Source organism: Peromyscus leucopus, chromosome 19 (assembly GCF_004664715.2).
Source record: "Peromyscus leucopus breed LL Stock chromosome 19, UCI_PerLeu_2.1, whole genome shotgun sequence".
Lineage (NCBI taxonomy): Eukaryota > Metazoa > Chordata > Mammalia > Rodentia > Cricetidae > Peromyscus > Peromyscus leucopus.
Genome location: NC_051079.1, coordinates 58,830,660 through 58,858,237, shown reverse-complemented (window position 1 = coordinate 58,858,237; position 27,578 = coordinate 58,830,660). Strand labels below are relative to the sequence as shown.

General features: G+C 37.4%; 1 protein-coding gene across 2 annotated transcripts in view; it reads left to right on the top strand.

Annotated features, from left to right (window-relative positions):
* Positions 1–27,578, top strand: part of Dcc (DCC netrin 1 receptor) — a 1,151,759-nt gene that overhangs the window by 1,091,539 nt on the left and 32,642 nt on the right. The window contains exons 25-27 of one of the 2 annotated variants that reach the window (XM_028864828.1): positions 1,763–1,879; positions 15,624–15,779; positions 22,188–22,400. In XM_028864828.1, coding sequence (XP_028720661.1) covers positions 1,763–1,879; positions 15,624–15,779; positions 22,188–22,400 — 486 coding nt within the window. Of the gene's footprint in view, positions 1–1,762; positions 1,880–15,623; positions 15,786–22,187; positions 22,401–27,578 lie in introns of both variants that reach the window. The other variant, XM_028864827.1, reaches the window with a different exon arrangement.

The window sequence follows — 27,578 nt, the reverse complement described above, 5'->3', positions numbered from 1 at the left end:
TAAGACACAAATAATTTTTTTCTCTTTCTGAGTTGATTGTCTGGAGTATTTATTACAATAGAGGAAGGCTGACACCGTACAAAATACAGAAAAAAAATCTGTGATTCAAAAATTGTAATGGAAAATATTTTGGTAAAATTCTCAATAACCAATTGTCATTCTAAACAGCTTAATTCCTAGAATTAAAATGTAGCTACAGAATCAGGAATAGAAGACCAGAGGCACCCACCAACGTTGAATGGTTTATCTGAAAACTATGAAATATTTACATAGCTGGATCTAAATTACCTTTTTTTCTTTTATTTATTTATTTCTGAGAATTAATACACATAGTAGATACTGTCCTAGTTTTTGTTTCCACTTATTAAGTACTACTTTAAATAATAAACAGGAAGAAATAATTATTTAATTTTTTGTATAGCTCTTGTTGTTTATTTTGCTTCCAATTTTTGAAGATTCCTTTTATGATTTTAAGATTCCAATTTTATGATTGGTTTCGTGTGATTTCCATGTCACACGAAACCAATGCATGCTGTCAGTTTCCATCATCCTTCCTTCTCGCTCCTTAGGAATACTTTTTTGCTCACTTATTTTATTGTCCCTTGCCAACAGTTCCTCCATGCATATGAGACTGCCAATTCATTAACTCTTCCAAAATCCCTCTGTAACCCATCTCCCCATATGTTCTCATGGTTCTACCTTATCTGCGTTGCTCCTCCTTCCCACCATTAGTCACTTGAAAAGAAACAAACAAAAAACATAGGGAATGAGCTGCCATTCCACCAGAATTAAAGTGCTAGAAAGAAATCCCTTGCATTTTATTTTATCAGAAAATAACCTTACTTAACAATTACTCTTGGAGCACATTTTACTGGTGGTGCACTATGGATAATTTCTGCGTCACCAGCTCATTTGAGACTTGAAAGTTTTGTCACTTACCTCTTTTAGCATTTGAAAACTGGAGCATTACTTTGGCCTCCCTGGTTCATGACGGGAAATCCACAGCCACGGTTCATGATGGGAAATCCACAGCCACTCAAAGTGTCGCACCACAGTACACGGATTAGATTGCTTTCTTCTCACTGCTTTGAAAAATGTTGTCATTGTTTCTAGGTTTCAGGAGTGTAGTGGCAACATGTCTGGCATAGATTTTGCTGACTTGACTATGAACTAATTATGAATTAATAAATTAATTATATAAATGTATGTATGTCCATTGCTAAATTTGGTAATGTTTTACTTTTAAATATTTTTCAGCCCCATATTGCTTTTCTTTCTCTCTTTTTTTTTGAATTTTTAGATATCACATGTTCACAGAGGGAAGATACTTTTTATGTATTTCCCAGAATTAATAATTTTTGTATGTACACATTTTCCCTCAACACATGTGCTTGGCACTTTTGTTGAGAGTTATGTGTCTATAACTTAGTGAGTTTATTTCAGGGTCCTGCATTCTATTTTACATATTTATTTTTCTGCTAGTACCACCTACTACATAATGTTTGCAGCTGCCTCTGAGGTATACTTTGAGGTCATGTGTGGTGACATCTCCAGCTTTGTTCTTTTTTTTTTAATCTTGCTGATACATCATGCTACTTTGATGAAAATGTTTATCAAATCTAAGAGATTTTGTGGTGGAGTAGAGTCTTTTAAGTATAAAATCAAATAGTTTACACATGGGAAATTTTTACTTAGAGGAAGATATATTTCTTTGGAAATTATTACTATTACTCTTATAGTCATTAATTTATGATATTTTTAGGTCAAGATACCGAGGAAGCAGGGAGCTCCATGTCCACTCTGGAGAGGTCCCTTGCAGCTCGCCGGGCCACCAGGGCAAAGCTCATGATTCCCATGGAGGCCCAGTCCAACAATCCTGGTCAGTATTTGATTACAAATGGTAAAAAAAGAAAAAAAGAAAGATGGTCTCCATTTGCCTTGTTTCTATAAATATCAAATCATCAGAAATAATTACCTTTTTGTGGTTCTTATAGGTGAATAAGAATAATTGAAGAATGATGCAAGCCATATCATTTATACTTATCAGTCATGGTCATTACTGTGTAATTATATCTCTATATCATTGGTGTTAGCAAACAGATGGCTACAGTTCAAGAAATTAGTTATAATAATATGAATTTCTGTTTTAAAAACCTGAAATGTCTGTTGGTATTATGGATCTGATTCTATCATCATCATCATGGCTTAATTTTTTCTACTTTAGATGGTCCAGTTTTCATGATTACACAACCTAGCCCTATTAAATCAAATGTTATCTCAGACATTCACTTAGCAGCCCTCCTTGTTGGAGGCTTCGGTCTCCCTCCTACATTCACTGAAGAAATTAGCGTCTAGGGATCACTTCCTTTCCAATTACCTCCATGATCAATCTTGGTAATTACACTATTCATGAAGATAATCCATCTGATGCCCTGAACTGTTAGTTCTTTATGGTACCTGAGATGATATTGGCTCCTTCCCACCTCAATTCATCAGTTCCATGTCACACGAAACCAATGCATGCTGTCAGTTTCCATCATCCTTCCTTCTCACTCCTTAGGAATACTTTTTTGCTCACTTATTTTATTGTCCCTTGCCAACAGTTCCTCCATGCATATGAGACTGCCAATTCATTAACTCTTCCATAATCCCTCTGTAACCCATCTCCCATATGTTCTCATGGTTCTACCTTATCTGTGTTGCTCCTCCTTCCCACCATTAGTCACTTGAAAAGAAACAAACAAAAAACATCAACTAAAAAGAAACAAACAACAGCAACAAAAAACATAGTGAAATGAATAACCCCACTGATTTGTACCCCAGTCCCTCTCAGTTGAATGTGTCTGGAGAACCAGGCTCAGTTGCCTTCTGGGTGTGTTTGAACACAAGTTTGAGGTTAGCATTCATCTGGAAATGCTTCTGCATTTCATCAGTTGTTTGTTATTTCATACAACAAGATGAATGTCCCACAGTCTGATTTTTTTCAGAGTCCAGTACCTTCTCACCAGTCTTGAAATAATATTTCCTTAGTTAGGGGTGCCATTCAGAGTGTTTGCCTAACAGCCATAGAGGTTTGGCTTCCATCACCAACATCCAAACCTGAGGATAGTAGTAATAGTTATCAGCCCCATCATCTTTGGTCTTATGTCACTCCAGAAAGAGAAGTGTTGAGAAAATGGTACTCTCATTGTTAAAACAAATCCAGTTGGTGTGCTTATGTTACTGAATGAGGATCATGTTGTTAACCCATGACACATGTGTGAATCACTCCTGGACTTACCTCTTTCCCACGCTCCCACATCAATTTCCTTCCTTGCTGTCCATTGCAGTAGGCATGTAAACTTTACATTCTGTCCTAACCCCTATTTTAAAACAATCACTTGGGATAGTTTTCCCACCAACCAAAACTCCAGTACTTATTTGCACAGAAAATATAAAGTGTATTTATATTCTTTTTCCTGATGCTTGCTTTAATTCAGTTTTCATACTTCTTCTTTACTGAAACCATGGTAGCTGTATTGTTACTTTTCTTTTGTTGTGATCAAACACCATGGAAAGAAGCAATTTATAGAATGAAGAGTTTATTTGGGAGTCCAGAATGGCCAGAGAGGCATGGCGCCAGGTGGCCAGAGTAGAAAGCTGAAAGATCCCTTCTCCATTGACACACACAAAGCAGAGAGCAAACTGGAACTAGAAAGAAGATGTGTGTGGTTGATATATTGTGCACCCCAAGAAACTTACTGGGAGTCAGTGAAAAGAACAGCCACTATGTTAAACATAGAGGGTAGGCCGTGGTAGCACTCACAGCTTTAATCCTAGCATTCCAGAGACAGAGATCCATTTCTCTGTGAGTTCAAAGCCACATTGGAAACAACCAGGCATGGTGACACATGCCTTTAATCCAAGGAAGTGATGGCAGGAAGTAGAAACGTATGAAGGCACGAGGACTGGGAAGTAACTCAGAGGATTTCAGTCTGAGGAAATAGGATCAGCAGCAAAGTTGACAAGGTGAGGTTAGCTGTGGCTTGTTCTGTTTCTCTGATCTTTCAGCGTTCACCTCAATACCTGGCTCTGGGTTTCTTTTTATTAATAAGACCTTTTAAGATTCATCCTACAGATGGGAAGCCTCAAAGCCTGCCCTTAGTGACATGCTTCCTCCAGCAAGGACAGACCCCCTAAACTTCCCAAATAGCACCACCAACTGGGGACCCAGTGTTCAAATGCCTGAGTCTTTGGAGGATATTTCTCATTTAAACCACCACAGTGGCCAAGGTTGCCAATATATCTATGCTGTCACATCAAATAGTCAACTCTCAGCTGAATGTAGCTGAAATTCCTGTATGCCTTGAGGGGCAGAAAAAGACAGAGAGCAACAGAGAGAGAGAGAGAGAGAGAGAGAGAGAGAGAGAGAGAGAGAGAGAGAGAGAGAGAGAAAATACACACAGACAGAGAGAAGACATGCATACAAAGAGAGGGAGGGAGAGAGAGAAACATAAACACAGAGACAGAGGCAGAAAGAGACAGAGGCAGAGAGATGTTTTCTCCCTTGAATGTATTAAACCATCTCGTTTCCCTCCTCCTTCCCATTGACTGTTCCTTCACACCATTCTTCCTCTTCTACCTGATTTAAACACTCAGAGAGAGCTAGGGCTCCTGCTTAGGGCAACTGCCTCTATCTAATACAGTAACTACTTATGTCTCTGGCCATAAGTGACGGAAATGCTGATGATCCTAAATTTTATCTCCACCATCATTTCTTCCCAGAATCCACATGAGCTTTCTTATCAACTGTTCGCTCAGCTTCCTCAAATTATCTAGGTACCTTGGCTGTGGTCAAATCTGTGGTTTGAGTTTTCCATAATCTCCTTTCATATGTAGAAATGTTTGTGGAACAGTATTTTTTTTTTTTTTCTGGTTTCCAGAAATGACATCACTTTCCATTATTTATGCTCACCGGATAGTAGTTCCGTGCTTCTATTTCATTGTAGATTTTTTTTTTAAATTTACTTATGTGTGTATCTGCCTCTGTGTGTGTACATGCACCGAGGCCAGAAAGTGGCACTAGATGCCTCAAATATGGAGTTACAGGTGTTTGTTGAACACCAGGACTATTATGTGTGTGTTATGTTCCAAACTCTTGTCCTCATGTGTGTGAAGCAGAAGTTCTTCACCACCAAGAGGTTGCTCTAGACAATTTGCTTCCTTACTCTGACTTTCTCACATTCCAAGTCCAGTATTTCAGTACACCCTATATGTAGTTCCTCCATTCATTTTTTTGTCTGACTTAACCTTTTCTTCCCACCTATATTTCATCGACTTTAAGCTCCTTCTATTACTTTATATAGACTACTGCAATATGCTTAAAATTTATCTGTCTACTTTAGCTGTTCATCTTGTGGTGAGTTAACCAGCAACAGTATTCCAACATCTGTGCTCCCTCCACTTACTCCTGGATGCATGTAAAACGACAATACTACCATGTTACACAAAGCTCCGTGTGGCCAAACTTCTGTACTGATCTCTAACATCGCCTTTGCACACGTAACTACTTGTAAATCCACTACAGCATGTAACCCTTCTTTCTGTGGCTTGGGCAGCAGCATGTACCATCTTAGGAACTAGGTGAAGGTACATACTAAAAACATGTGTTGTTCTCTTCGAATGAATTAACTCTCTTCTCTCTCTCTCTCCCTTTCTCATTTTTCTGTGTATGTCTGTTACTCTCGACACCCTCTCTTATGTTCTAATACAATTTCTTTATATATATATAATTTAATTATATATAATAATTATTTAATATATAATATCATATTTATTGTCTTTCCAATGAATATAAAAAATTGGCCCCTGGGTATTATCGTTATGCCTAATGAACTGATGAGAGCAGGAAGGATCAGAGAGATTAAGTAGCTAGCTCACACAGCTAGTAATTAGAGTCAGAATCAGGACAGAATTCTGATGTCAGTGTTCTAGTTGTTATTATTCTCCTAGCTGCACTACTCCACAAAGCTACTGTCTCCTTTCTTACATACCTTGCACTACATAGAGCAGTACTGTACTTAGCTGCCTTGTTTCTGAGGATCTAATTACTGTTTTGCTAGTAGGGAACTTCCATCTGAACCTGTTACTTCTAAAAACATAGCCGTGCTTCAGAATGTTTTGGAGGCCATTAGAACCATATGTTAGTGTTCTCTCCAACAACTTCTCATATCCCATTGATTTTTCATCAAACTAGCAGACAAACGAAACAACCAAAAACAATATTACAAACTCATCCATGTATTAGATCGAGGCTGGTTTCTCACTGCTAGACCTTCAGCCCTTGCTAAGGATGACTGAAAAGTGATTTTTTTTTTTACCATTTATTAACAAACAAAATCCATGCACAAATATTAAAGAACAAATGGGGAATCTGAACCGAGTCACAAGCCACCCATTACACCAGCATTGCTTGATTGTTCTCCAAAAAGAAGGCCTGCCTCTCCCTTGGTTAACTCTATCCCCAGTGAAAACCCCACCTCTTGGCCAAAGCACTCCTCTCAATTGGCTAGTGGACCGTGACAGAATCCCTGTAATAGATGACTGATTGCGTCCCCGTAAATACATCGCTTTCCCCTGTGCTTTTAGAATAACTTGATAGAGAGCTACACCCGACAAAGCTTCCAAACACCAGAGCAGATATGATGTGATAAATGCCTTTCAAATTACTTCATCTAGCAATGATGGCTCACACTTTCATATTGATATAACAGTGTTCAGAACACTTTGTGGTGTTTAGTACATAGAGTACTTCCATACATGCTTAGAGAGGCAAGTCAAAATTTTCTCTTCTTTAACAGTTTGTGAATAATTTCATGATAGGGAGGCAATGTAGCTAATTCATCTTCGTATCCACATATTGTATAGCTTAGTGCCTTGCAAAAATGGGTGCCCACTAAATATTTGTCAAATAAATGAATGATATACATGAATTTAAAAAAAGTCCCCTTTGTATTTGCATCAGATTTGTGTTTGAGGGCTCATTTTTTTTCTTTATCAAGAAATTTTCTCCTACATACCACCCATAGATCCCACCTCCTCCCTCCTCCCATCTCCCAGCCCTCCCTCCCAAGCCACCCCACATCCCCCAAATCAACGTCTCCCATGGGGAGTCAGCAGAGCCCGGCACACTGAGCCTAGGCAGGTCCAAGCCCCTTCTCACTGCACCAAGGCTGCACAAGGTGCCACACCACAGGCACCGGATTCCCAAAAGCCTGCCCATGCACCAGGGATGGATCTGGATCCCCCTGCCTGGGTGTTGCCCAAACAGTTCGAGACAAACAACCATCTTCTGTATCCAGAGTGCCTAGTCCAGTCCCCTGGGGGCTTCACTGCCACTAGTCTACAGTCCATGGGCTTCCAATAGTGTGTTTGAGGGCTCATTTTTTATTAGGAATAGAGAGAACATCTGACAAAGGTTCCAGTGTACTAAAGGTAGTTGGAATTGTTTCTTACTATAAAGAAATGAGGTTTAAAGGGAAGATAAATAAAATGAAATTAGTAAATATTGATAACTTTTGATTGTCATTGACATGCTGAAACCTTGCTAATTATGATTTCATTCAATTCTCACAGTATCAAAATGGACTAAGAATGTCCTGGCTGCACACAGAGGAAACAGCCTTGGAGTGCTTAAAGGCCTCTACACACACTCTGAATCTCTAGCGTGTACTGCTTCTTCATAGATAAAGATGCCTTTCATGCTTGGCATTATCCACCCCTTTTGAAATTTTTCTTTCTTTGTTTTAAATAGCTTTTGAAAGTATCATCAGGTTTATAATCATGGGAACTAAGGCTGGTGCCAATCTGATGCTCATTTTTTTTATTGGTGTGTGCTTCATGCTATCACTTAGTTTTGAGTTTCTCTCTGCCAAATATAAATCTTGTCTTATTTGTAGTATTTTAGTCCACATTAATAGGACCCACCACAATGACTTTTGTGATTTTGCCATTATTTTAATTTTCTAATATTTCATGTATCTAGATTCAGTCGACTAAATAGTAAGGTTTTATTAGGATATCCTGGTCCAATTATTCCATTCTAGGATACATTCTACTTTCATATAAGTACATAATATGCTTATCAAAGACCATATCCAGTTGTAATACATCTCTGTTACTGTGAACAAATGTACTATAGTATATTTGCTTACACAATAACATGCAACCATAAAATAAATACACTAAGTGATAACCATAAAATAAATAACTTTGAAATGGAGCATTTCAAAGATATTATGTTGTAAAAGAGAAACCTAATAGATCTGTATGGTTCCTCCTATGTAAAGTGTAAAAACAAATAAAGTTATGTATGGTCTTAGACCTCCCAAGGGCAGTCAGTGTTGAAGGGAGTTTATGAGTGACTGTAAGGAATGTTGAAAAGGCTTGGGCTGATGTTCTCTTTCTTGCTCTGGATGACTAGGCATTTAACTTCAGAAAGTCATAAATCACTATGCTTGGCATGCCCCAGTTTTTCCATATGTAGCTCATACTGCCTAAGAAATAATGACACAATAGGATATATATATTCTTTTAAATACTGTCACATTGAATTATTACTTATTGCTTGTAACTTCTACATTGGTGAAATTATATCCAACAAAAGAAAATTACTTCAATATGTGGCCATAGTCAATTTCAGAATAATTCATAAGCATCTGATAAATAAAATATTCTATTTCCATCTATTGTGATTGACAAAGATATTAGATAACCTTATAATGTTAAAATTTGTAATTCAGAACTTGGCAGAGCTGTGAATACTTTCAGTACAGTACATGAATTTACTGATGGCCTCTTTGCATTTGCTTGGATTTATTCAGGTCTAAACTCTGTTACCAAACTTTAGATAAACCAAACCTATAGCATTATTCCAATTTCTAGACATATATCAAAACAGTTGCTGTTCTGCTTAGGAAATCTTATTTTTTCTAAGATTATTTTTATTTTTCCTTCACATTTTTACCATATTTATTAGTTATAATTTGTTATTATAAAACAGCATTGCCAAAAGTGACCAATGGAAGAAAAAGTTGATTTTTTTGCTTACGGTTCTAGAGAGAGGGTAGGCAATGGCAAGCAAGGCTTGGCAGCAGGCTGCTGGAACAGGAAGCTGAGAGGCCACTTAAAGCATGGCAAGTCTGTGAACTTTTATCCCTGTGACATACCAAATGCCATTGTTTACTGCCATGGAAGTAATTTCAGCAACAAATTAGAAGGATTAGGTATGATTTTCCTGTAAGTTTACAGTATTAAGAAGCATCATGTGCTAGCTATTCCAGCAATCAGACTGTTAATATAGAGACGGGAGGAGAAAATGGGGAATCAGCGAAACAATACTGGTGAGAGTGAGTGCTGTGAGACTGTGGAAATTGATTGGATTAACCTTTAGAGGTAAGACTGGAGCAGACTTTCTGAACCCTAACACCAGTAATCTTTGATACAGACTGGGATCAAGAAGGGGAGAAGAGGTAAGCAGCTTCCTTTGGCTGGTGGAAGTGCTTTACTTTACATCTCTAGGACTGTATTCCCAGTGGGGTATGACTATATGTGTGGCCATTGCCAACTCACTTTCTTTTTTTTTTTTTTTTTGGTTTTTTTCGAGACAGGGTTTCTCTGTGTAGCTTTGCGCCTTTCCTGGAACTCACTTGGTAGCCCAGGCTGGGCTCGAACTCGCCAACTCACTTTCTTCTCCAAACATTAGGAGTAGAACAGACTAGGATTTAAGAATTTGGTTTGAAGCAGATACATGTGTTGATATATTGTGTGCCTCAATAAAACTTGCCAGAGGATCAGAGGACAGAGATAGCCAGTAGATTAGACATAGAGGCCAGGCAGTGGTGGCACACACCCTTAATCCCAGTACTGGGAAACACACACGCCTTTAATCCCAGAAAGTGACAGCAGTGTGGAGAAAGATATATAAGGCGTGAGGAAACAGGCGTGAGCAGAGGATTTCAGTCAGAGGATTCATGAAGTTGGTGAGGTAATAGGTGGTAGCTGTGGCTTGCTCTGCTTCTCTGATCTTTCAGATTTCACCTCAATATCTGGCTCTGGTGTTGTTTTTTTTTTTTTTTATTAATAAGACCATCTAAGGTGTGAACAACAGATAGTCTGTAAGACCACATCAATAATAAAACTCCGTTTAGTATAAGACAATTTGTTGGACAAAATCATCTTGATTTTTTAATATTTTTGTCTTTCCTTGTAAGTATTTGAGAAAAGGAATACAGTACAAAGCAAGTTTAATATAAAAAGTTAGTTCAGAAATACAGTGTAGGGCCTAGCAAAAAGAGACAAAAATGGGGGTCCTACAGTTTTCTTTTAAGATAGCTTAGGGGCTACTTACTGTATCTTGGTTTACAAGAACATTTACCAAGACTCTACTTCCCATTGCCATCATCACTTGGCTGCAGAATTCACTAACATAAATTGAAGAAACTATTGGAAGTGAAATACAGCTACAAGAAAGAAAAAATAAGATCTTCCAAAATGGATTCCTATTGGGTCTAGCTACCGCAACACTAAAGGTCTGGTTCTATACAAAAGGAGTTGTTTATAGGAGGATAAATAACCCAGCTTCTGGGATATTTAAAACAAACTGTGAAGCTTTTATTATTTATTTATTTATTTATTTATTTATTTATTTATTTATTTATTGGTGTGTGGTTTTTATGGTTATTTATGTTTTCTAGACATTAATCCTCATCTGATTGTATATCCATGTATTGACAACTGTTAGACATCTGTGCCTTTTTATAGCCACATCTCATCAAAAAAGACCTCAGTTGGAATTCCTAATAGAAAAACATAAAGGTTGTGGGAGGGAGTGGGAGGTCTTAGATTACATTCTAATAATGAATATCCCATCATGCTAATCCATCTCAAAACCTGCTGTGGCAGACAGTAACCAGCAGCTCTATAGCCCATGTTATTTGGGGAAGTGTGTCTAAAGGGCACAGGAGTGAGGCAGGCACAGAGAGATAAAATCGGGGTCTTCCCTTAGCTCAGAAATGCAAACTCAAAAATAAGAATCCAGACTTTTCTTCATCATGATAGTTCTGAAGTGTCTCCTCCAGTGGGGAAACAACTTTTTCTTCTGCTCTCAAAATCTTACAGGGTAATAAGCCCTTCAGGGTCAAATGCGAATCAAAACAGACACCTACACGATATACATAAATCTATATTAATACATATACATGTAATACACATTAGTAATTAATACATCTGTGAAACTTTCTTATCAATGAATATCTGAACATCTAAAGTAGCTACGAATATTTTTAGCAATGGTAATCCATACTAAATATTCCAGTGTTCCAAATTATGTCTAGGCCATTGCAGAAACATTACCAGAGAAAGAGGCAGTATGAGAAATCGTTACATTGAAGCGCTTTCACTCAAATACATTATTTTGACGGTTATGTTTCTCTTCTCTCTTCCTTAAACAAATCTCTCAATACCATCATGTCTCATGTTGAGAAGTATCTAGAGAGGATTTAGTCCTCAAAACTTACAACATTAAATTTGAGTGCCCACATTAGAGTTCCTGTAGGTTGCACTTAGTGATAACATTTTAAAGATGGCTGTAAACGTTTCCAAATGCCACAGTGCCTGTTCATGGAGCTGTGTATTTGGCAAGGGAATTTCTGCTTCAAAACTCTCTGTGCGTCAGTGTCAGATATAAATTCAATTGCCAGCAAGCCGTGTCGGAAGAGACTTCTAGTTATATTTGGCCACCGAGCAGAGATTTATTGAAACTGAAAGATAGTATTGCTCTTTGAGCTGCTGTACATAAACACAGCAGTGTAGTGAATGCTGAAAAAACTCACGTGTGAGGGTGTGTGTGTGAATGTATGCATTCATATGTGTGTGCAAGTGCATAAATGCTTCTGTCTCTGAAAACTGATGTCTTGCTGTAAAATAATAAGAGAACAGTGGTAAATAACATTTTATTCAACTTAATTTAGGTTCATATGATCATCTCCATACACATATACCCCAAATCCACTGAGGATTTAACCCAGGGATTTTTGCATGCTAGACAAGCACACCTCCATGGAAGGATATGTTCAAGTCCTCTCTTCATGTTTTTGAAACAAGGTTTCACTAAATTGCCTAGGATGGTTTTGATCTCGTGCTACAGTCTAGACTGGCTTTGAGCTCAGGGTTCTCCAATCTCACCTTCCTTTCCTACACTACGTATGTGGATCTCCAGGTCCCCTCGAGGATGATTGTTTTTGTACCAGTTGTCTTACAGGTGAATGTCAACAACTTCTGGCCCCTTCAAGAATAAACCATAGAGGCTGGTGAGACAGATCAGTAGTTCAAGCTTGTACTGCTCTTTTGAAGGACCCAAGTTCAGTTCCCAACATATACATTGTGTAACTCACAAAAGCCTGTAACTACATCTGAAGGGGAATTGGACTCTATGGCCTTGTGGGCACTAACAGTCAGCAAACATATGCACATATGCACACACATACTGAGTACAATAAAGCTTAATATCTTTAAATAAAAAAATGAATCAGAGATCAAAATACCTTAAAACCAAAGTTGTCAATGACTGAATGTCTTATTCTTCACCAGGAAATAAGACAATAAGCATTTTGACATGCAAAAACACACACAAATTGTATTATCTGTCAAAAATGCTATTGTTTATAATACCTTTGTACCATAGTCAGTAGTCTAAATGAAACACAAATTTTGTTCAGCCATGAAGGACTGGAGGTTGGAACATAATTTCAGTCTCTTTGGTTGTTTCAGTTCCTCTATGAAGATTCAATGCCTTCTTGATTTTTTATCTCTTTGTCCACATCTATTTGCCCTTATTCCAGAAGATCCTTATGAATCACTTTTTCCAAACCGGAATGTTGATTATTGGCTCATAAAATTTTTGCTAGTGTTATAATAGTTTAATAATATTGGTAAAAAGATAGGCACAGTTGATGGGATGGGTATTGTCTGTATCTAAGGAAATGTTCATTGTGACAGTAATGTGAGTAAAAAATGTCAGTGTAAATTAACTATCAGCCATGTATCAACCTTAATGCCTGGCCAGTGGTTGTTTGATCAATAAAATAGATTTTAAAAAGAACTAAATTAACTATTTCATACACTAAGATTTTTAGCTGCATAAAAAAACAGATTTTATACTACTTTATGTCTGTTTTTCACAAATGCTTTCATTATGTTTTTACTGGTGGTATTATTAGAAATATTACTATAGCAACTATTCATTCTGGAACATGAAATAATACAACCAATGACCTCAAAATTCTCCAATGAGTTCAAATACCAAAAACACAAATACTCTAGAAACTTCTTTTTATTACTCAACAGAAAAAAATTAGGCTTATGATATTACTGTGCATTGAAAGAGACATAGAAAAATTATCATTTTCTTTTTTTTAATGTACATGTAATCTATGGATTTAATTTTGCTCTTTGTTGAAAGTTTTTGTCATTTTAAAAGTTTGCCTTTTTTCCAGATTTGTCTGCCTGTTTGTTTGGTATAATCAAAACTTACTATGTGTAGGATAACTTTAATAATTTGGCATTTCTCAGATTCACTTTCAAGCATTTTCTAAGGTAATTTAGAAAAAGTATGTACCCCCATCTACATTCTAAATTTATCATTTTAAGTATATTGGTACAATTTACATTTCTGTGTAAAATTGCCATTGATTTGCTATTTGCTATCATCCTTCTAGGAAATGCAGGGGCAGGCTGTCTCTTTAGCAAGGGTTCATATCATTCAGCTGTGTCCTCAAAGTAGTATCTACAATTTTCTGTTCCCAGAGAGTCATAAGCAAACATCACTAATTTCTCTAGTTGACGGTCTTTTATTGATCATCCCCTTTTGCAGCATAAAAGAGCTATAGATTAAGATTTTATTTTATACTTGCTATTCCCCTTACTTTAGATTTTAACTGTTACATTTTGTTTGTTTTTGTTTTTGTACCCCTTCTGGGTGGAGTCAGCATTTCAGTTAGGGTTTCTGCACTGCTATGAGGAAAGTTAAGGTTTTGTTGGAATGTCATTACTAATGACATAAATGGGGTTATTTTACACACCAGTTTCATGTGTGTCCGTGTGTGTGTGTCTGTGTGTGTGTGTCCGTGTGTGTGTGTGTGTGTGTGTGTGTGTGTGTGTGTATTTGAATAATACTTATGATGCAAATTATATTCCAGTGTTTTCCTTATATTAACCTAAACACTGATCTATGATTAACCTACATATAACTGCATATATGTGGAGGGATAGTCTTAGATATAGTTAATTTTTTTTTTACTCGCTGAAATTTGAACTCCTCCAAAAATACATGAAAAATGCTCTCTGTGAAATGCACTCAGCCTTTTTCAGTAGTCTTTCCCTCACATCTAAATGAAGTCTGACTTCATTTGTAAAAACTTCCTGACTGTGTGTAAAAAATTGTTAAAATACAACTTCTTTAAGCTTGCACCTTCTAGAAGACACACCACTGTGAAATTGTACCAAGAATAATAAACTACAAATATACCTGAAAACTTTTTCTGTTTAGTGGTACAGTAGTTTACTAAAAAATTGTTTCCAAGATAGTGATACTATTAATAAAGTGAAGAATATAATTTTTAAAAAGGGTTTTCCTTTGTGAAATGTGCAAAACATACACACATTGAACCCAGAGATGACATTAGAATGTCAGTAATTACTTATAAAAGAAAGGTAACTTTGATATCATAGACTAGAATATACTACCCAAACTAACATTCCAATAGCTGACTCAAAGTCCATGTTTTGGTAACAAGAGACAAAGAATTCTCATCATTTTATAAGGCAAATATCAAATAACATAAAATTAAGGTGGACTAAAATTGTAATAAACATCTCATAAAATAATATAGATTAATAACCTTTGAATAATGAAATTGAACAAAACTGTCTAGATATCAAAAACATTGAACAAGTGTTTTTCTGTGGGTTTCAGCCTGTATCAACATACTGTTGGTATTCACAGGTAACATTAGGTTACCTTTAAATAGTGTGCACTCCATCTGGACCACTTTGAGGGTTAGAAGGATTATATTTAAAGATAAACCCTGGTTATGGATACTGAGTGTACTTGTGTTTATCTTTGCAGTTTGCCTCTTGACAGAAGTACATTCATTTACAGGATTAAATCACAGTTCCCGACACCTCCTAAACCCACTATATACCATATATTCCCTTTGTCATAGCCTAATACTTCTTCTTCTGTCTTTTTCCATAGAAGAAAGACAAAAAAAAAAAAAAAAAAAAAAAACCCTGGAATACAAAGACTGGAGTAATTAGTCACCTTTATCGTAACTTTATTATTTTCTCAGAGACATGAAGTTTCAAACTGGAACATGTACCACAATAGGGTTTTTTAAAAGTAAAATTTCTTTCCTATGCAAGAAGGAAGTTTATAAGAAGAATTAAGAGACTGTCAGTGAGGCCATGGAGAATATACATTGGCTTGATGACTTGAAATTTTGAAAATGTATCCATTTCCTTTGATGTGGGCTAGGTGGAGACGTAGGGTGTTTTTAATAACTAATGTTTTTTTTTTTCTTTTGTAGCTGTCGTCAGTGCCATCCCTGTGCCAACACTCGAAAGTGCCCAGTATCCTGGAATCCTCCCATCTCCCACCTGTGGATACCCCCATCCTCAGTTCACTCTCCGGCCGGTACCATTCCCAACACTGTCTGTGGATCGAGGTTTTGGAGCAGGAAGAAGTCAGTGTAATGCATTTTCTTTTTGCTATATTGTGAAAAAATAATTAGCACTAACAATATCTCCTCTGGGAGTTCTTTTGATATTCTTATTCTTTGGAAAGATTGATTAGGGGTGACCCTGCTACAGGAATTTTCCTTACCCATTGGATCCTAGCAACATGCTCTTTCCACAGCAGACTCCACAGAAAAAAAATATATCTGGTGGGCAAGAAAGTACATATGGTTCCATTACACAATGGTACAGTAGATGTTTTAAAACAATACCCTGCTAACCAGGAAGTTATAAATCAAGTGGTGTTTTCCAGTGCATTTTACTTTTTGTCTAGTATCTGTTATTTAAATTGAAATATCTCTACTGAGTCCCAGTGAACAAATACTTGATGAATCCTTAGCATTCTTTAATTGCTAAAGTACTACTTTTTCAACTTTCAACTATTGGGGGCAGCATGGGTGCTAGAAATAAAAAAGGTCATGTAGTAAAAAGGGAACAAGAGTGAAAGGAGACTGCAGCTTTCATGTAGACCCTGGTAATTTCTTCTGTGCCATTTGCTCCCCCCCCTCCTTTGAGCACAGCATCTTTAAGTCGATTTTATGGCTTTCATCTCTTAGTTAGGAACAGGTGACTCAGCAGCTCATGTGCAAGAGGACGTTTAGTAACAGATATGATAGCACAGCAATAAAATATATTCGTGAGGTAAGCTATATTTTTTCCCAACTCAACAGGGGCAGCCCTAAGAAATCATAAATCGCCCAAATGTAGCAAGGTTAGAATTAAAAGGCATCAAAAATCTGCCAGGCGAGAATTAGATTCATTTCCCTTTTCTCACTGCACATCACATCTACAGAATAGAGTTGTGTGCTAAATCTCAGGGGAGAAAAGAAACTCCAAGATCACTAGAAAGGAAGGGAAATGAGAAGCATGTGGGAAGTCCAATACCTAGAAATTTCTGGATCTCAAACAACTACACATGGGAGTCTACTCAAAACACTTCCACAAATCCTTTCTTTGCTCCTAAACAGAATTCCCTTCATTTGTTGATTCTACCACACCCTTTTCATTTTCTCTGATCTTAGGACTTTAAAGGGACACTGAAGAGGAATCTGTAGGGTGACTTTGCTCTGGTCCTTCTGGCAGGGTCGATACAGCGTGGCTCAGTGCTTTGCTTATTAGAAATCATTCCTTTTTAGTAACTGTTGCCTTCATTTCCTTTCCAGTTTTTGTAAGCATAGTCTATAAATGTATTCATCTCCTCTGCCCCCTTCTTTCTTTTTTTTCCTTCTGAGTCAGTGTAGCATGTGGAATTGTCTCTAATTGGATCCTGGGAGAAATTATTCAAAAGCTAAATTTCAAGGGAAAGGAAATGTGCTGGTATTAAGAATTTTTTTGTTTGTTTGTTTGGTTTGGTTTTATTTTTATATATGATTAAAAGAAACTTGCTCTTGCAGACTCTATTTGATAATGAGGAAGTGTGAATACAGGGGCTATATGGAAATTTTCTGTACCTTCCATCATTTTTCTGTAAACTCCAAATAATGAAGTACATTAAAAGTTAGTTAATCAATCAAAAGATTTACACTTTTTAGTAGATTTTTGCTTTGGTAGTCTTTGAGCAATATGATTTAGCAAATGAAGGTAATCCTACATTATAATAGAAGATATTTAACAAAACAATTGTGTATCATTATGTAAACAATGCTTTCTTTGAAAAAATACTGTATAATTTTTGAACTTCATCCCAGTTACAAGGCAACGAGTATTCTATCCCTGGCCTAGATTTCTAGATTGCTTAAAATGTATATATGTTCATTCATTCAGCAAGTAGTTTTCAACAAAATATATGCTATGCAAAAGAAATAGCATCTAATGTGCTTCAAGCAATTGCCTAGAAGAGAAAAGGAATGAATAAATGTTCTCCTTTTTAGCAAACAAAATAGTCTCTGGATCACTGTCAATGGTAGTTAACGTCCAGCTCTTTGGTGTTGGTTTCTACATGCCATGGAGAACACTAAACACCCCTGTTCTCTCTCAAGCAGAAAGCATGCCATGGCTCTGAGCAGAGATGTCTTATTAGTGTCCTTTAGGACCAGAGAAAGGCATAGAGAAAGAAACAAAAGTAATGTGGCCAAGGGTAAAGACTGCTCTTCTCCAACATTATCTCAAGGACCTGGAGATTCTTAAGCCAGGAAATGCTAAAGCCATGCCACAAAGCCGGAAGTCATAAACAAAACCGGAATTCTCTGCAACTGTGAGGACAGGGGAAGCACACTAGAGACCTTTGCATTCCATACATTTCCTGAACAATGGAGAACTAATGCCACCTGTGTAACTACAGCTCCACTCTTCTCGTAACCCACAAAATTTGCTGCCCCAGGCAATGAGAACTGTTCTTTGAAGATCTTCTAAACATGTAGCCTTGGAACTTCATTTCTGCAAACTATAACAAAGCAATGTCTCACTTCTCTCATCCATTAAACAAGTCATGGAAGAGGAGTTTAAGAGGTTCCCATTCTATCATTACCATAGTGCTTCTCAGATTTACCCATGCTGTTCTTCTGATCCATTTCTCCCACAAACTGGAAATTGCCAAATGGAATTTGTCCCAGATAAAATCAGGAGCACAGTGGAAGAGTTCATTTATTATTCTGGGGGGTGTCTGTCCTTTGAACAGCCAAGGCTATGAGGAACCAGGTTACTGAGGGGTAGTTCATAATGTTGTTCTTCTAAGATTAATGAATAGGTTCCTAGAGGAGATGTTCATGTCTCAGGGTCTGCTTCGTGCTGTTGGTGGGTTGTATTTCTATCAACCGTAGCAATTTTCAGATAGAAGAAAAATCCTCATTTCCATTTTTGCAGTATTTCTGCCAGTTATTCTGTAGCAAGTATTTTGTATGTTGACATTAATTATTATAAAGTACCTTGAGATTTGACTCCACTGTGTAATTGTATGCTATTTGTACAATGAATTCTGACTATTTCATCATTTGAAAATGAGTGCCTTGCCGACATCCATTTGCTTCTCACTCTTCTCTGAATTGCAGGGAGGCTGTATTCTGTGGGTGAAAGGAGCTTGTCTTTGCTTTCAGAGCCCTTAGTACAGATAAATGCCATGTCACTGAGCCAATTTATTTCATGTAGGTGTCCTGGAGCTGGTGTCTGAACTGGCCAAACAGGCACATCGAAGATGCAGCATTTCTCTGTTAGAGTGATTGCTATGCTGTTTATTTGAGGATTTTTGCTGCTTTAAATGTCAGCCAACTCTGAAAGCATTCCATTAAAATGCAAGAATTATGAATTACCTATAAAACCTTCTTACACTGTATTGGTTTTAAACAAAACAAAATTTGTCTCTGATGGATTACCTTCTATTAATTTCCAAGTGTGGAGCTTCTTACTCATAACTCAGGTTTCACATTGTGGTCTTATGTGTTATTAAGGATATACAAGACGAAGGGTATGGTCCACTTAGATAGGATCACATCATGTGATCCCAGTGGGAATCTTTCCGGACAGCTGGAAGGCTAGAGATAGAGAACTTGGAATAAAGAGAATTTTAGTTCTCATTGTAGCAAGTGAAAAGAAGTGGCACGAGAAGAACATGGCCAGGAGTGCCCTCCATGAATAAAGTGAGGACGTGACTTGCTTCACGGTGTGGTTGAAGGGAAGGTTTATATTGTAGATATGAGGGAGAGTACAGCCAGAAGCATCCAGAAGAGTCCAGAGCAGAGAGAGAAGACGGCTGTAGGGCCAGCAGAATGGGAGGAGCCATGAGAGTAGGGGCGGGGAGAGGGTAAGGGAGGAGAACCAAGAGAGAGGACAGGAGAGCGCATGACTGAAGTGGCAGGGTTATATAGGAATGAGAACCCACCGCAGGGAAGCCCATAAGCTAGGGAAGTTTAAGGTAGTGGGTGGGATGAGAGAGAGAAAGTAGGGGAAACCACAGGTACTGGCTGAGCCAGGAGGCCAGCATGCACTTTGATATGTTAGTAGGCACCTCAGTTAGCCACTTGTCCCACATTTTTTGGACCTTACACTCAATACTTTAATTAAATCATTACAATCCATATGTTCACATGTCATACAAAGGTTTTGTCATAATGAGAGACTGAATTTCAAGGCATTAAGATGTCTGTAAATTTTATTAAGCTCAAGATTATAATAATATTGTATCATGAACTGTTCATGCCCAAATACAAGACAAAAACAAAACAAAACAAAAAAAACCCAAAGGAATGAAAGATAAATAAAAGTAAAAGTAAATTAAAACATTCTATCATTTCTTCAATGCTGTGGGAGTTCTAGGAACAAGATAAGGATTAGTTGCAGTACATCTTCCATAGAGAGAATTACCTAAAGCAAATTCCTAAGAAAAGAATGTGAGATCTCTTTCCTGTACTCATAAATTGGTATTACAGTATGGCCCAATTACTAAGAACCAGTCAGTGTAAATAAAAAGGGATCAGAGAGAATCAACCTCAGGAACCCCATTTGTGAGACTCACAGTTCACATAGGACCAGAGACTGTCAGTCAAATGAAAGGCAATATTCCCAAGAATTCCCATCCCTATGAAGTCATAAACTGCTTGGATTGAATAACTTTCTCCATCCTGTGAATCATCCCTGAAGACAATTTTGAAAGAGCCTGGAGTGTCGTAGTCATTTCCTGCAATTTAGCAGTTAATGAATTCCTTTGGGACCTGTGGTGTGAAGGACATGCATGCAAACAAGGAAACCTACCTTCTTCAAAGGACCAGGTGTGAGGGAACAACTCAGCCAGTACGCAGAAGCTAAGGAACAAAAATGCCCAGGTGTAGAAATAAATTATTAAATTTGTGTTTTGAAAAAATCAGCCTTTGGTCACATTCTTTTTCAGATTAAATGGAAGTCCAAAATTAAAACCTAATATTTTCTCATTCTATAAAATTAAACATTCAACCATCCTGGGGCAGAATCTGATCAAACACAAATACAAAGACATTCCTCTCCTCGTGTGATCACGCAAGCATTTTAGTTTCTTGTGAGACCCACATGGAATATTCATAGTTAGCTGTCTTACTTATGGTTCCTTGTTTGAAGATTAACAAAGTCCCTGTCTGATTTTGAGTTCTGACTGCTATCACTTCCTCAGTCAACTGCATCCTCATTCTCCACCTCCAAAGGGTGAGTCCCACAGGCTGCTCTCTCATCCAGGGGACCACTGACCGCATCTGAACCAAAAAGGATGGATAGAAACATATCTGCAAGATGCCTCACTACTGCATATCTTTCATAAGATACCTTAATCTTTTTATCTTTCACGTCTACTCCTTCAGCATCACCAACTTCTTTTCCAACTCCTCTGCCCTTTGCCCATAGTGAGCTTCTCAGGGTCATCTCAAAAGTATCTCCTCAACTTATTATCTTGAAATAATTCCATGTTTGAAATTATCCTTCCAAAGTGAGATATTATCACACCAATGATTATTTTACCCATTTTGCCTAAAACAATTTTCCTAAGAAATAATTAACTAGAAATACTTGCATAGAGTCAACAGCACTTACATCTACTAGGTAGCTCTTTTCATCTGTAGTGTAACTTAGACCTTTTGGCTTTGAATATGAATGAACATATAAAGCTGAGTCACCCTGTCTTTAGCAACAGAAAAAGCCTTGAAAATGTTTTAGTTTCGCTCTGCTGTGTTCCCCAGGGGAAAAGGTGCAATCAAATATACAAAGCTGTCCACATACCCCAAGGCTGTCTCAAATGACTATGTGAGACCTCTTCAACTACAGTAATCTGCCTGAAAATTACAAGGTTTGCTACCAAAGAGGAAAAAAATCATAATTCTGTATTCAGGCAACTTGCTCTAGTGGAGTCATGTCTCATATAACTTTTAGCTCAATGTGCTTCTATTTTGTTATGGAAGATAATGATAGTGGCTATTATTTGTATCATTTTTTTTCTGCAATGCCTCTGAGCACCCTGTAACTATCATTTGACAGTTGACATGGCATGTTTAAATAGCAGGAGAGTGGCATATTGGCTGGTAGATAATAATGCAGCTATAACTGAGTTTGGTATGTTGAATTTCATTGGCATTACTACTTAGAAAAGGAGAAATAGTCTTCTTTTTTTTTTCTTGCTTCATCACTTACGATTACAGGGTTCATACAGTTCATGCACTATAGTTAGTGTGAATATATTGTATCACTGTATTTATAAGACATACCCAGTTCTCTTGTACCTGTTCCTGCCATTGAAAAGTGATGAACTGATTGTTTTGCATACATACAAAAAAGCTGAAGAATAAGAATGTCCATAATATGGAAAAGAGATTAGCAGATACCAGCTTTTCTCCCTGGACTGATACTGGAAATGTGCAGGAAATAAACTTGATCTTGAATAACACCTGGATTCGTTTCCACTACAGCTGTGAGTGAAGGACCAAGCACCCAACAACAGCCCATGCTGCCCCCAGCTCAGCCTGAACACCCCAGCAGTGAGGAAGCACCCAGCAGAACTATCCCCACAGCGTGTGTCCGACCAACTCATCCACTCCGCAGCTTTGCCAACCCTTTGCTACCTCCACCAATGAGTGCAATAGAACCAAAAGTCCCTTACACACCACTTTTGTCTCAGTCGGGTAAGTAGCCATGCCACTTATCAAGGCACTATTATCATCAATTATAGCTCTACTTAAGTGCAGAGGGGAACTTGAGAAGGCCTAGATATCACGTATTTCATTGTGGATTGCCTGCCAACTGGGGTCATGTTTGTTACTGATAATTAAAAAGCAACCAGGGAACTGACAGATAGTTTAAGCAACTTATTTCAGTCTTTATGTCTGGTAAGTAATACAACTTCACCTATTCCTTTTAACACCAGAAAACATAGATTCTAAAATTTGAGGATCTCTGTGCCTCACAGTTTATATCCAACTTATTTAATAAGAAAAACAGATATAAGAAGAATTCTATCAAATATTCCAAAATTATAAAAAGAAAAAATGAAGTATCCTAAATAGTTATGTATTTAGTACTATATCACTATATGTCATTTTCATCCACATTTTAATAAGGAAAACAAAGTAGTTCAATATTATATACCAACGATGACCAATTCTACAACATCATAAAACTAAACTGCAATGGCACGCTTTATTGTTTTCTTGGCTTGTGCCAGTCATGAATGCCATCTTTCTATCACTCAATATAACAGAAATGGTTTATGTGGGCCCTTGATTTGAAGGTTCCAGTTCATGGTTTATTGAGCCTGTGGTACGGCATCATATCATGGTAGGAACATGAGGCAGAGCAAACAACTCACCTCATTGCTAGGAAGCCAAAGAGGGAGAGGAGGAAGAGACTAGAGTCTTCTAGTCCCCTTCGAGTGTATGCCCCCAATAACCTAAAGACCCCCACTGGACACCACCTCTTAGAGTGCTATCAACACCAAAGAGCACCACCATTCAAATCTAAACTATGACAGAAGAAAAGGGTTTTTTTCCAAGTAATAGATTTTTTTGAGAGCAAAAATAATTTTTGAATGCTATTCATTTTAATTGAAAGAAAGAAAACTCTATGTAGACGTGACATTTTATTCAGGTCATGGAATGTGGAGATCATGCTGCAATCTGGAGCACGGAAATATCAATATTATCAACAAGAATGTTTGTGTTGGGTGGGACACATAGAGCAGAGAGCTGACATTTCTTATCAGGCATTATTTTCACCTCATTAAAATATTACCAAGGCTACCTGAAGTAGATTCTGACACAATGGAGCATAAGTGAATGCAGTATGTCCTTAGGAATAGAATCAGTTGCTTGTACTGTCCCTGACCGTATTCCATCCAATAACGAACATATCTGAGGGGTTGCTGACTGGTGGAAGCCATATAAGGGAGGCCTCATTGCTTCGATCTCATTGTCCTCTAGGAGCCTTCTATTGTTTGACTATTGCTCCCATTTTGTATTAACTCTTTGTCAGAAACCGTCTTTTCTTTCATATTTTCTGGCCCCTCTGGTTTGAGTTCTTGGTTTGATTTTTTTTTTTTTCATAATTTGCCTCTAAATGCTATCCTCTCTTTATGCTTTTGTGAGATGTACTCTCCCATCACTTTGGAATTATTAAATGTCATTCCCTTTTATATTTCTCCTTCATTGTCTGCCTGTGATTCCTGTGCATTTCATAATGCCTCACCTCATGGTTTTCAAATAAGTCTCCCTACGTTGCTCCTGACACATGGTAGATAGTATGCTTTTTAAAAGGGTTGCTGTTTACTTATTCTAATAGAAAAAGAAAATTAGCAGACTGACAAATGTATTAGTAGTGACATTAACTACATGCTTCTTAGCCCAAAAGATGAAATACTTAGCGCTTTCAACAAATTTTAATTCCAAGAAAATCATTACTTTAGTCAAACTGATTGATGAAGTAAAGTCATGCTGTTGTCAGCTTGGAAAAGAAAATACCTCAAATAATTTTGCTCTGGATTTCACAATAAAAGACTGTGTAATTAGTAATGAATTTGTCTTTACTTACTGCACATAATTACTTTAGAATATGGTAATGGGAGGCATTGCTCTAATTTTTAAAGATTATGCTAAATGAGAAGTTCCTCTGCTTTGAAAGCTTTGTGATTAGCATCAGTGAAGGAGCTCTTCCCCTCAATAGGATTTCTGCCTGTGGTTTTTCATGAGCAGTGTTAAGGGTCCCAGCCTCAATTTGCCTCCCACTGAGATGTGCAGAGCTGTGCTTGCAACAGCTTTACATATGAGGAATAAGGCAATCCATATCATGGAGTAACAATCTCCCTGGGATCCCAGAGCGTTTCGCGGTATTGCTGGGGTAGGTGGTAATTAGAAAGGCATTCTGTTGTCATAATGACTGGAATTCTGCCTACCTGCAAGCATAGATTCATTCCTTCATTTCCCCCCTCCCCACCCGCCACCCATTGAGTTAGTGATTTAGCTTAGTAGACTCCAGGGTCTTTATGGTGTTTTTTGAAATTTCGTCTTCATCTTGTGATAAAATGATTCTGCACCAGTTTTATATCATGGGGGTGAATAACTGCACTGGCTTTACAAATTCCACAGAGCAGCCACTGTACCTAGAAAATCATAGATGTGGATATATTAGCCATTTGACTCAGTCCCCTCTCAGGTCAGACAGAGAATGTTTGATGTAGTGTTAGGCTTATTGCATTTTAAATTTGACATAAATTATAAAGAGAGCCAAGATAGGATATCGTGTGTGTGTGTGTGTGTGTGTGTGTGTGTGTGTGTGTGTGTGTTTCATGTACTCTTGTGTGGTTTCCCTCCTGAAATTCTTCCTAGCTGTAAAAGGACCAGCAGTACTTTAAATGAGTTTGGAACAGGAGCCCATTTGTCCTGTGGAACTATCATTCTACAGGCAAAGAGCATGTCACTTCTCAAATACTGATGTTTGCAATGTTGCACCATTATAACATGAGCCTCCTGAGCAGCTCTTGCATCTTTGTGAAGCAAAAAGAATCCTATAACTCTTTCACCTATATATCTATATTAAGGCCCAGTGCATCCTGATATTTTCAATCTTTGAGTGATCAATACACCAGTGGACATGACAAAACCAGAGATCACTTCGTTGTATAGCAAAATTGAGTTTGATTTTCCCCTTGCACATTGTGGCATGTGTTTCAATTTGTCTGTGGACTGAGGACAAGGTGTAAGTATGTATGGATGACAGTAGACAGAAAAGGCATGTAATTTATATTTTATGAATTCTTGGGAAGTCATGTATTCCCTTTGTAACACCATCTTTTTGTCAAGCCTCATTTCAGTAAATATGCTATGAAACAAAGTGGCCAGCAAAGTGATTTTTATAAATTACTACAATTGATTCCAGCACCTCACTCTCAGACCACCACTGAGAATGTTAATTAAAGAGTCACCTGAGTGTTCCATTCTGCTAGAATCAGTCACAGGCAGAGGCTGTGGGAGATCAAATGTCCTTTAACAGATATCATAAAGCCATTGCTGTTAGGGTCAGTCACAGAAGGTAGATAACTCCCACAACTAAATGATGGGGATGTGATGACTTGGTGTTATTGGAGCCAACACCAGCACCAACTGTAGGGAGGAGAATTACACCACCTCCTATCAAATACATCTCCTTTCACATCAAATCTCATCTGTTCTTTTCACAAGCATCATAAGATCTTCCTGTTCTCACTTGTAATAGATTGAGTTTTGTAGATGAAATTTGATTTGTTATAATCTAATCATCCCAAATTATACTTTAGTAAAATGTAATGAGACAACTTTGCTTAGCTGTAGCTAATATTTTTCACCCTGTAACCTACCTGGTGTTTATTATAGAAAACACTAATTTCCTGTAAAATGGTGTTCTGACATGTAAATAGGAAAGAGTTCTGCTAACTGTCCTTAAAGCAGGAATATCAGTTCCAGAGGAGATTTAATGGCAAGCCAAATGACTGATACCTCATATATTGATGATAAAATGGAGACTTGAAAAAGTTAATGTTTCTCATGCTGAACAATTAAGTTTGAAACCAGGATCCAAAAATTCAAAAGAATAATAACATTGACAAGAAACATGGATTTTCTTTCTTTCTTTCTTCTTTTTTTCTTTTGTTACTTTCAGAAATATTTCCTATGGAAAAATTGGGATTAGTTTTTGAGTAATAATTTTTATAATTTATTCATTTATCATTGTGTTTATGCATGTGGTATCATGTGGTATGTGGGGGGTGTATGTCTGTGCATTATGTTGTGAAGTGGGTTATAATGTTTATTTGTTGTGCGCATAGCTTTTGTGAAGTGAGTTACCTCCTCCACCTTTCTGTGGGATCCTGGGATTAAAACTCGGGTCACCAGCCTTGCACAGAGCTCACAGAGCAACCCCTCTTGCCAGCTCTGGAGTAACTTTTTAGCACCCATGTTGGTATTAGATTAGAAGAAGGAAGTTGTAACAATAATACAATACTAACTTTCCAAAGAACTCGGAAACCACAGCCATCTGTCAGAACTTCGCCTGTTCCAAACGCCAGTCATCCCCTGCAGTAGGGCAGGGAGCCAGCCCCTCGCATCTGTTGCTGTCAGCATCGCTGATGGCCAGAGCTTTAAAGTCCAACAAGGAAAATGGAGATTTCCAGAAGGAAGTGAAGAATGGAAAGTGAAGTTAAGGCATGGGAATATTATACATACTGTGGGTGAGAGAGCATGACAGCAGTGCATGATGAGCAAAGCTATGCAGGATTACCAAAATTATTTGGCGAGGATAAGGAAATGGCAGCTGAGTCAAACTTGGATCAAATTTTCTGTTAAAAAAGAAGGGAAATATTTTTATCAATAATATTACATGTAAACTTGAAGTAAATAGTCCACTTACTATGATTAAAGTACAAGGTTAAAATATCAAAATGCCATCTAAATAATAAGAGACAATTAAAGAGGTCCGTGTTCAAATCGTGGTTGATTTCATGAATAGGATAACTTAAAATGTGTCAGTTAGGAGGGTTGTCCTTGGATTTTATTGGAGACTTCGTAGTTTCTTTGGTGACAGAGAATGGTGGAAGTAAAGAGTATGTTGCCGTTACCTTCAAAGCAAACAATCCTGCAGATCTAATGAACTTGGTAGGTCACATGCTTAAGTTCTGATGAAAACATTGTATTATTCTTTGTAAAATATCTTGGAAATCAAATTGTTTTTGTAAAAATCAACATAGGGAGAATGGATAAACTTTAAATATTACAATCATTTGTAATTCGTAAAGGCCATCACTAATACATTCATATTTAACTGAGAAGCCACTATAA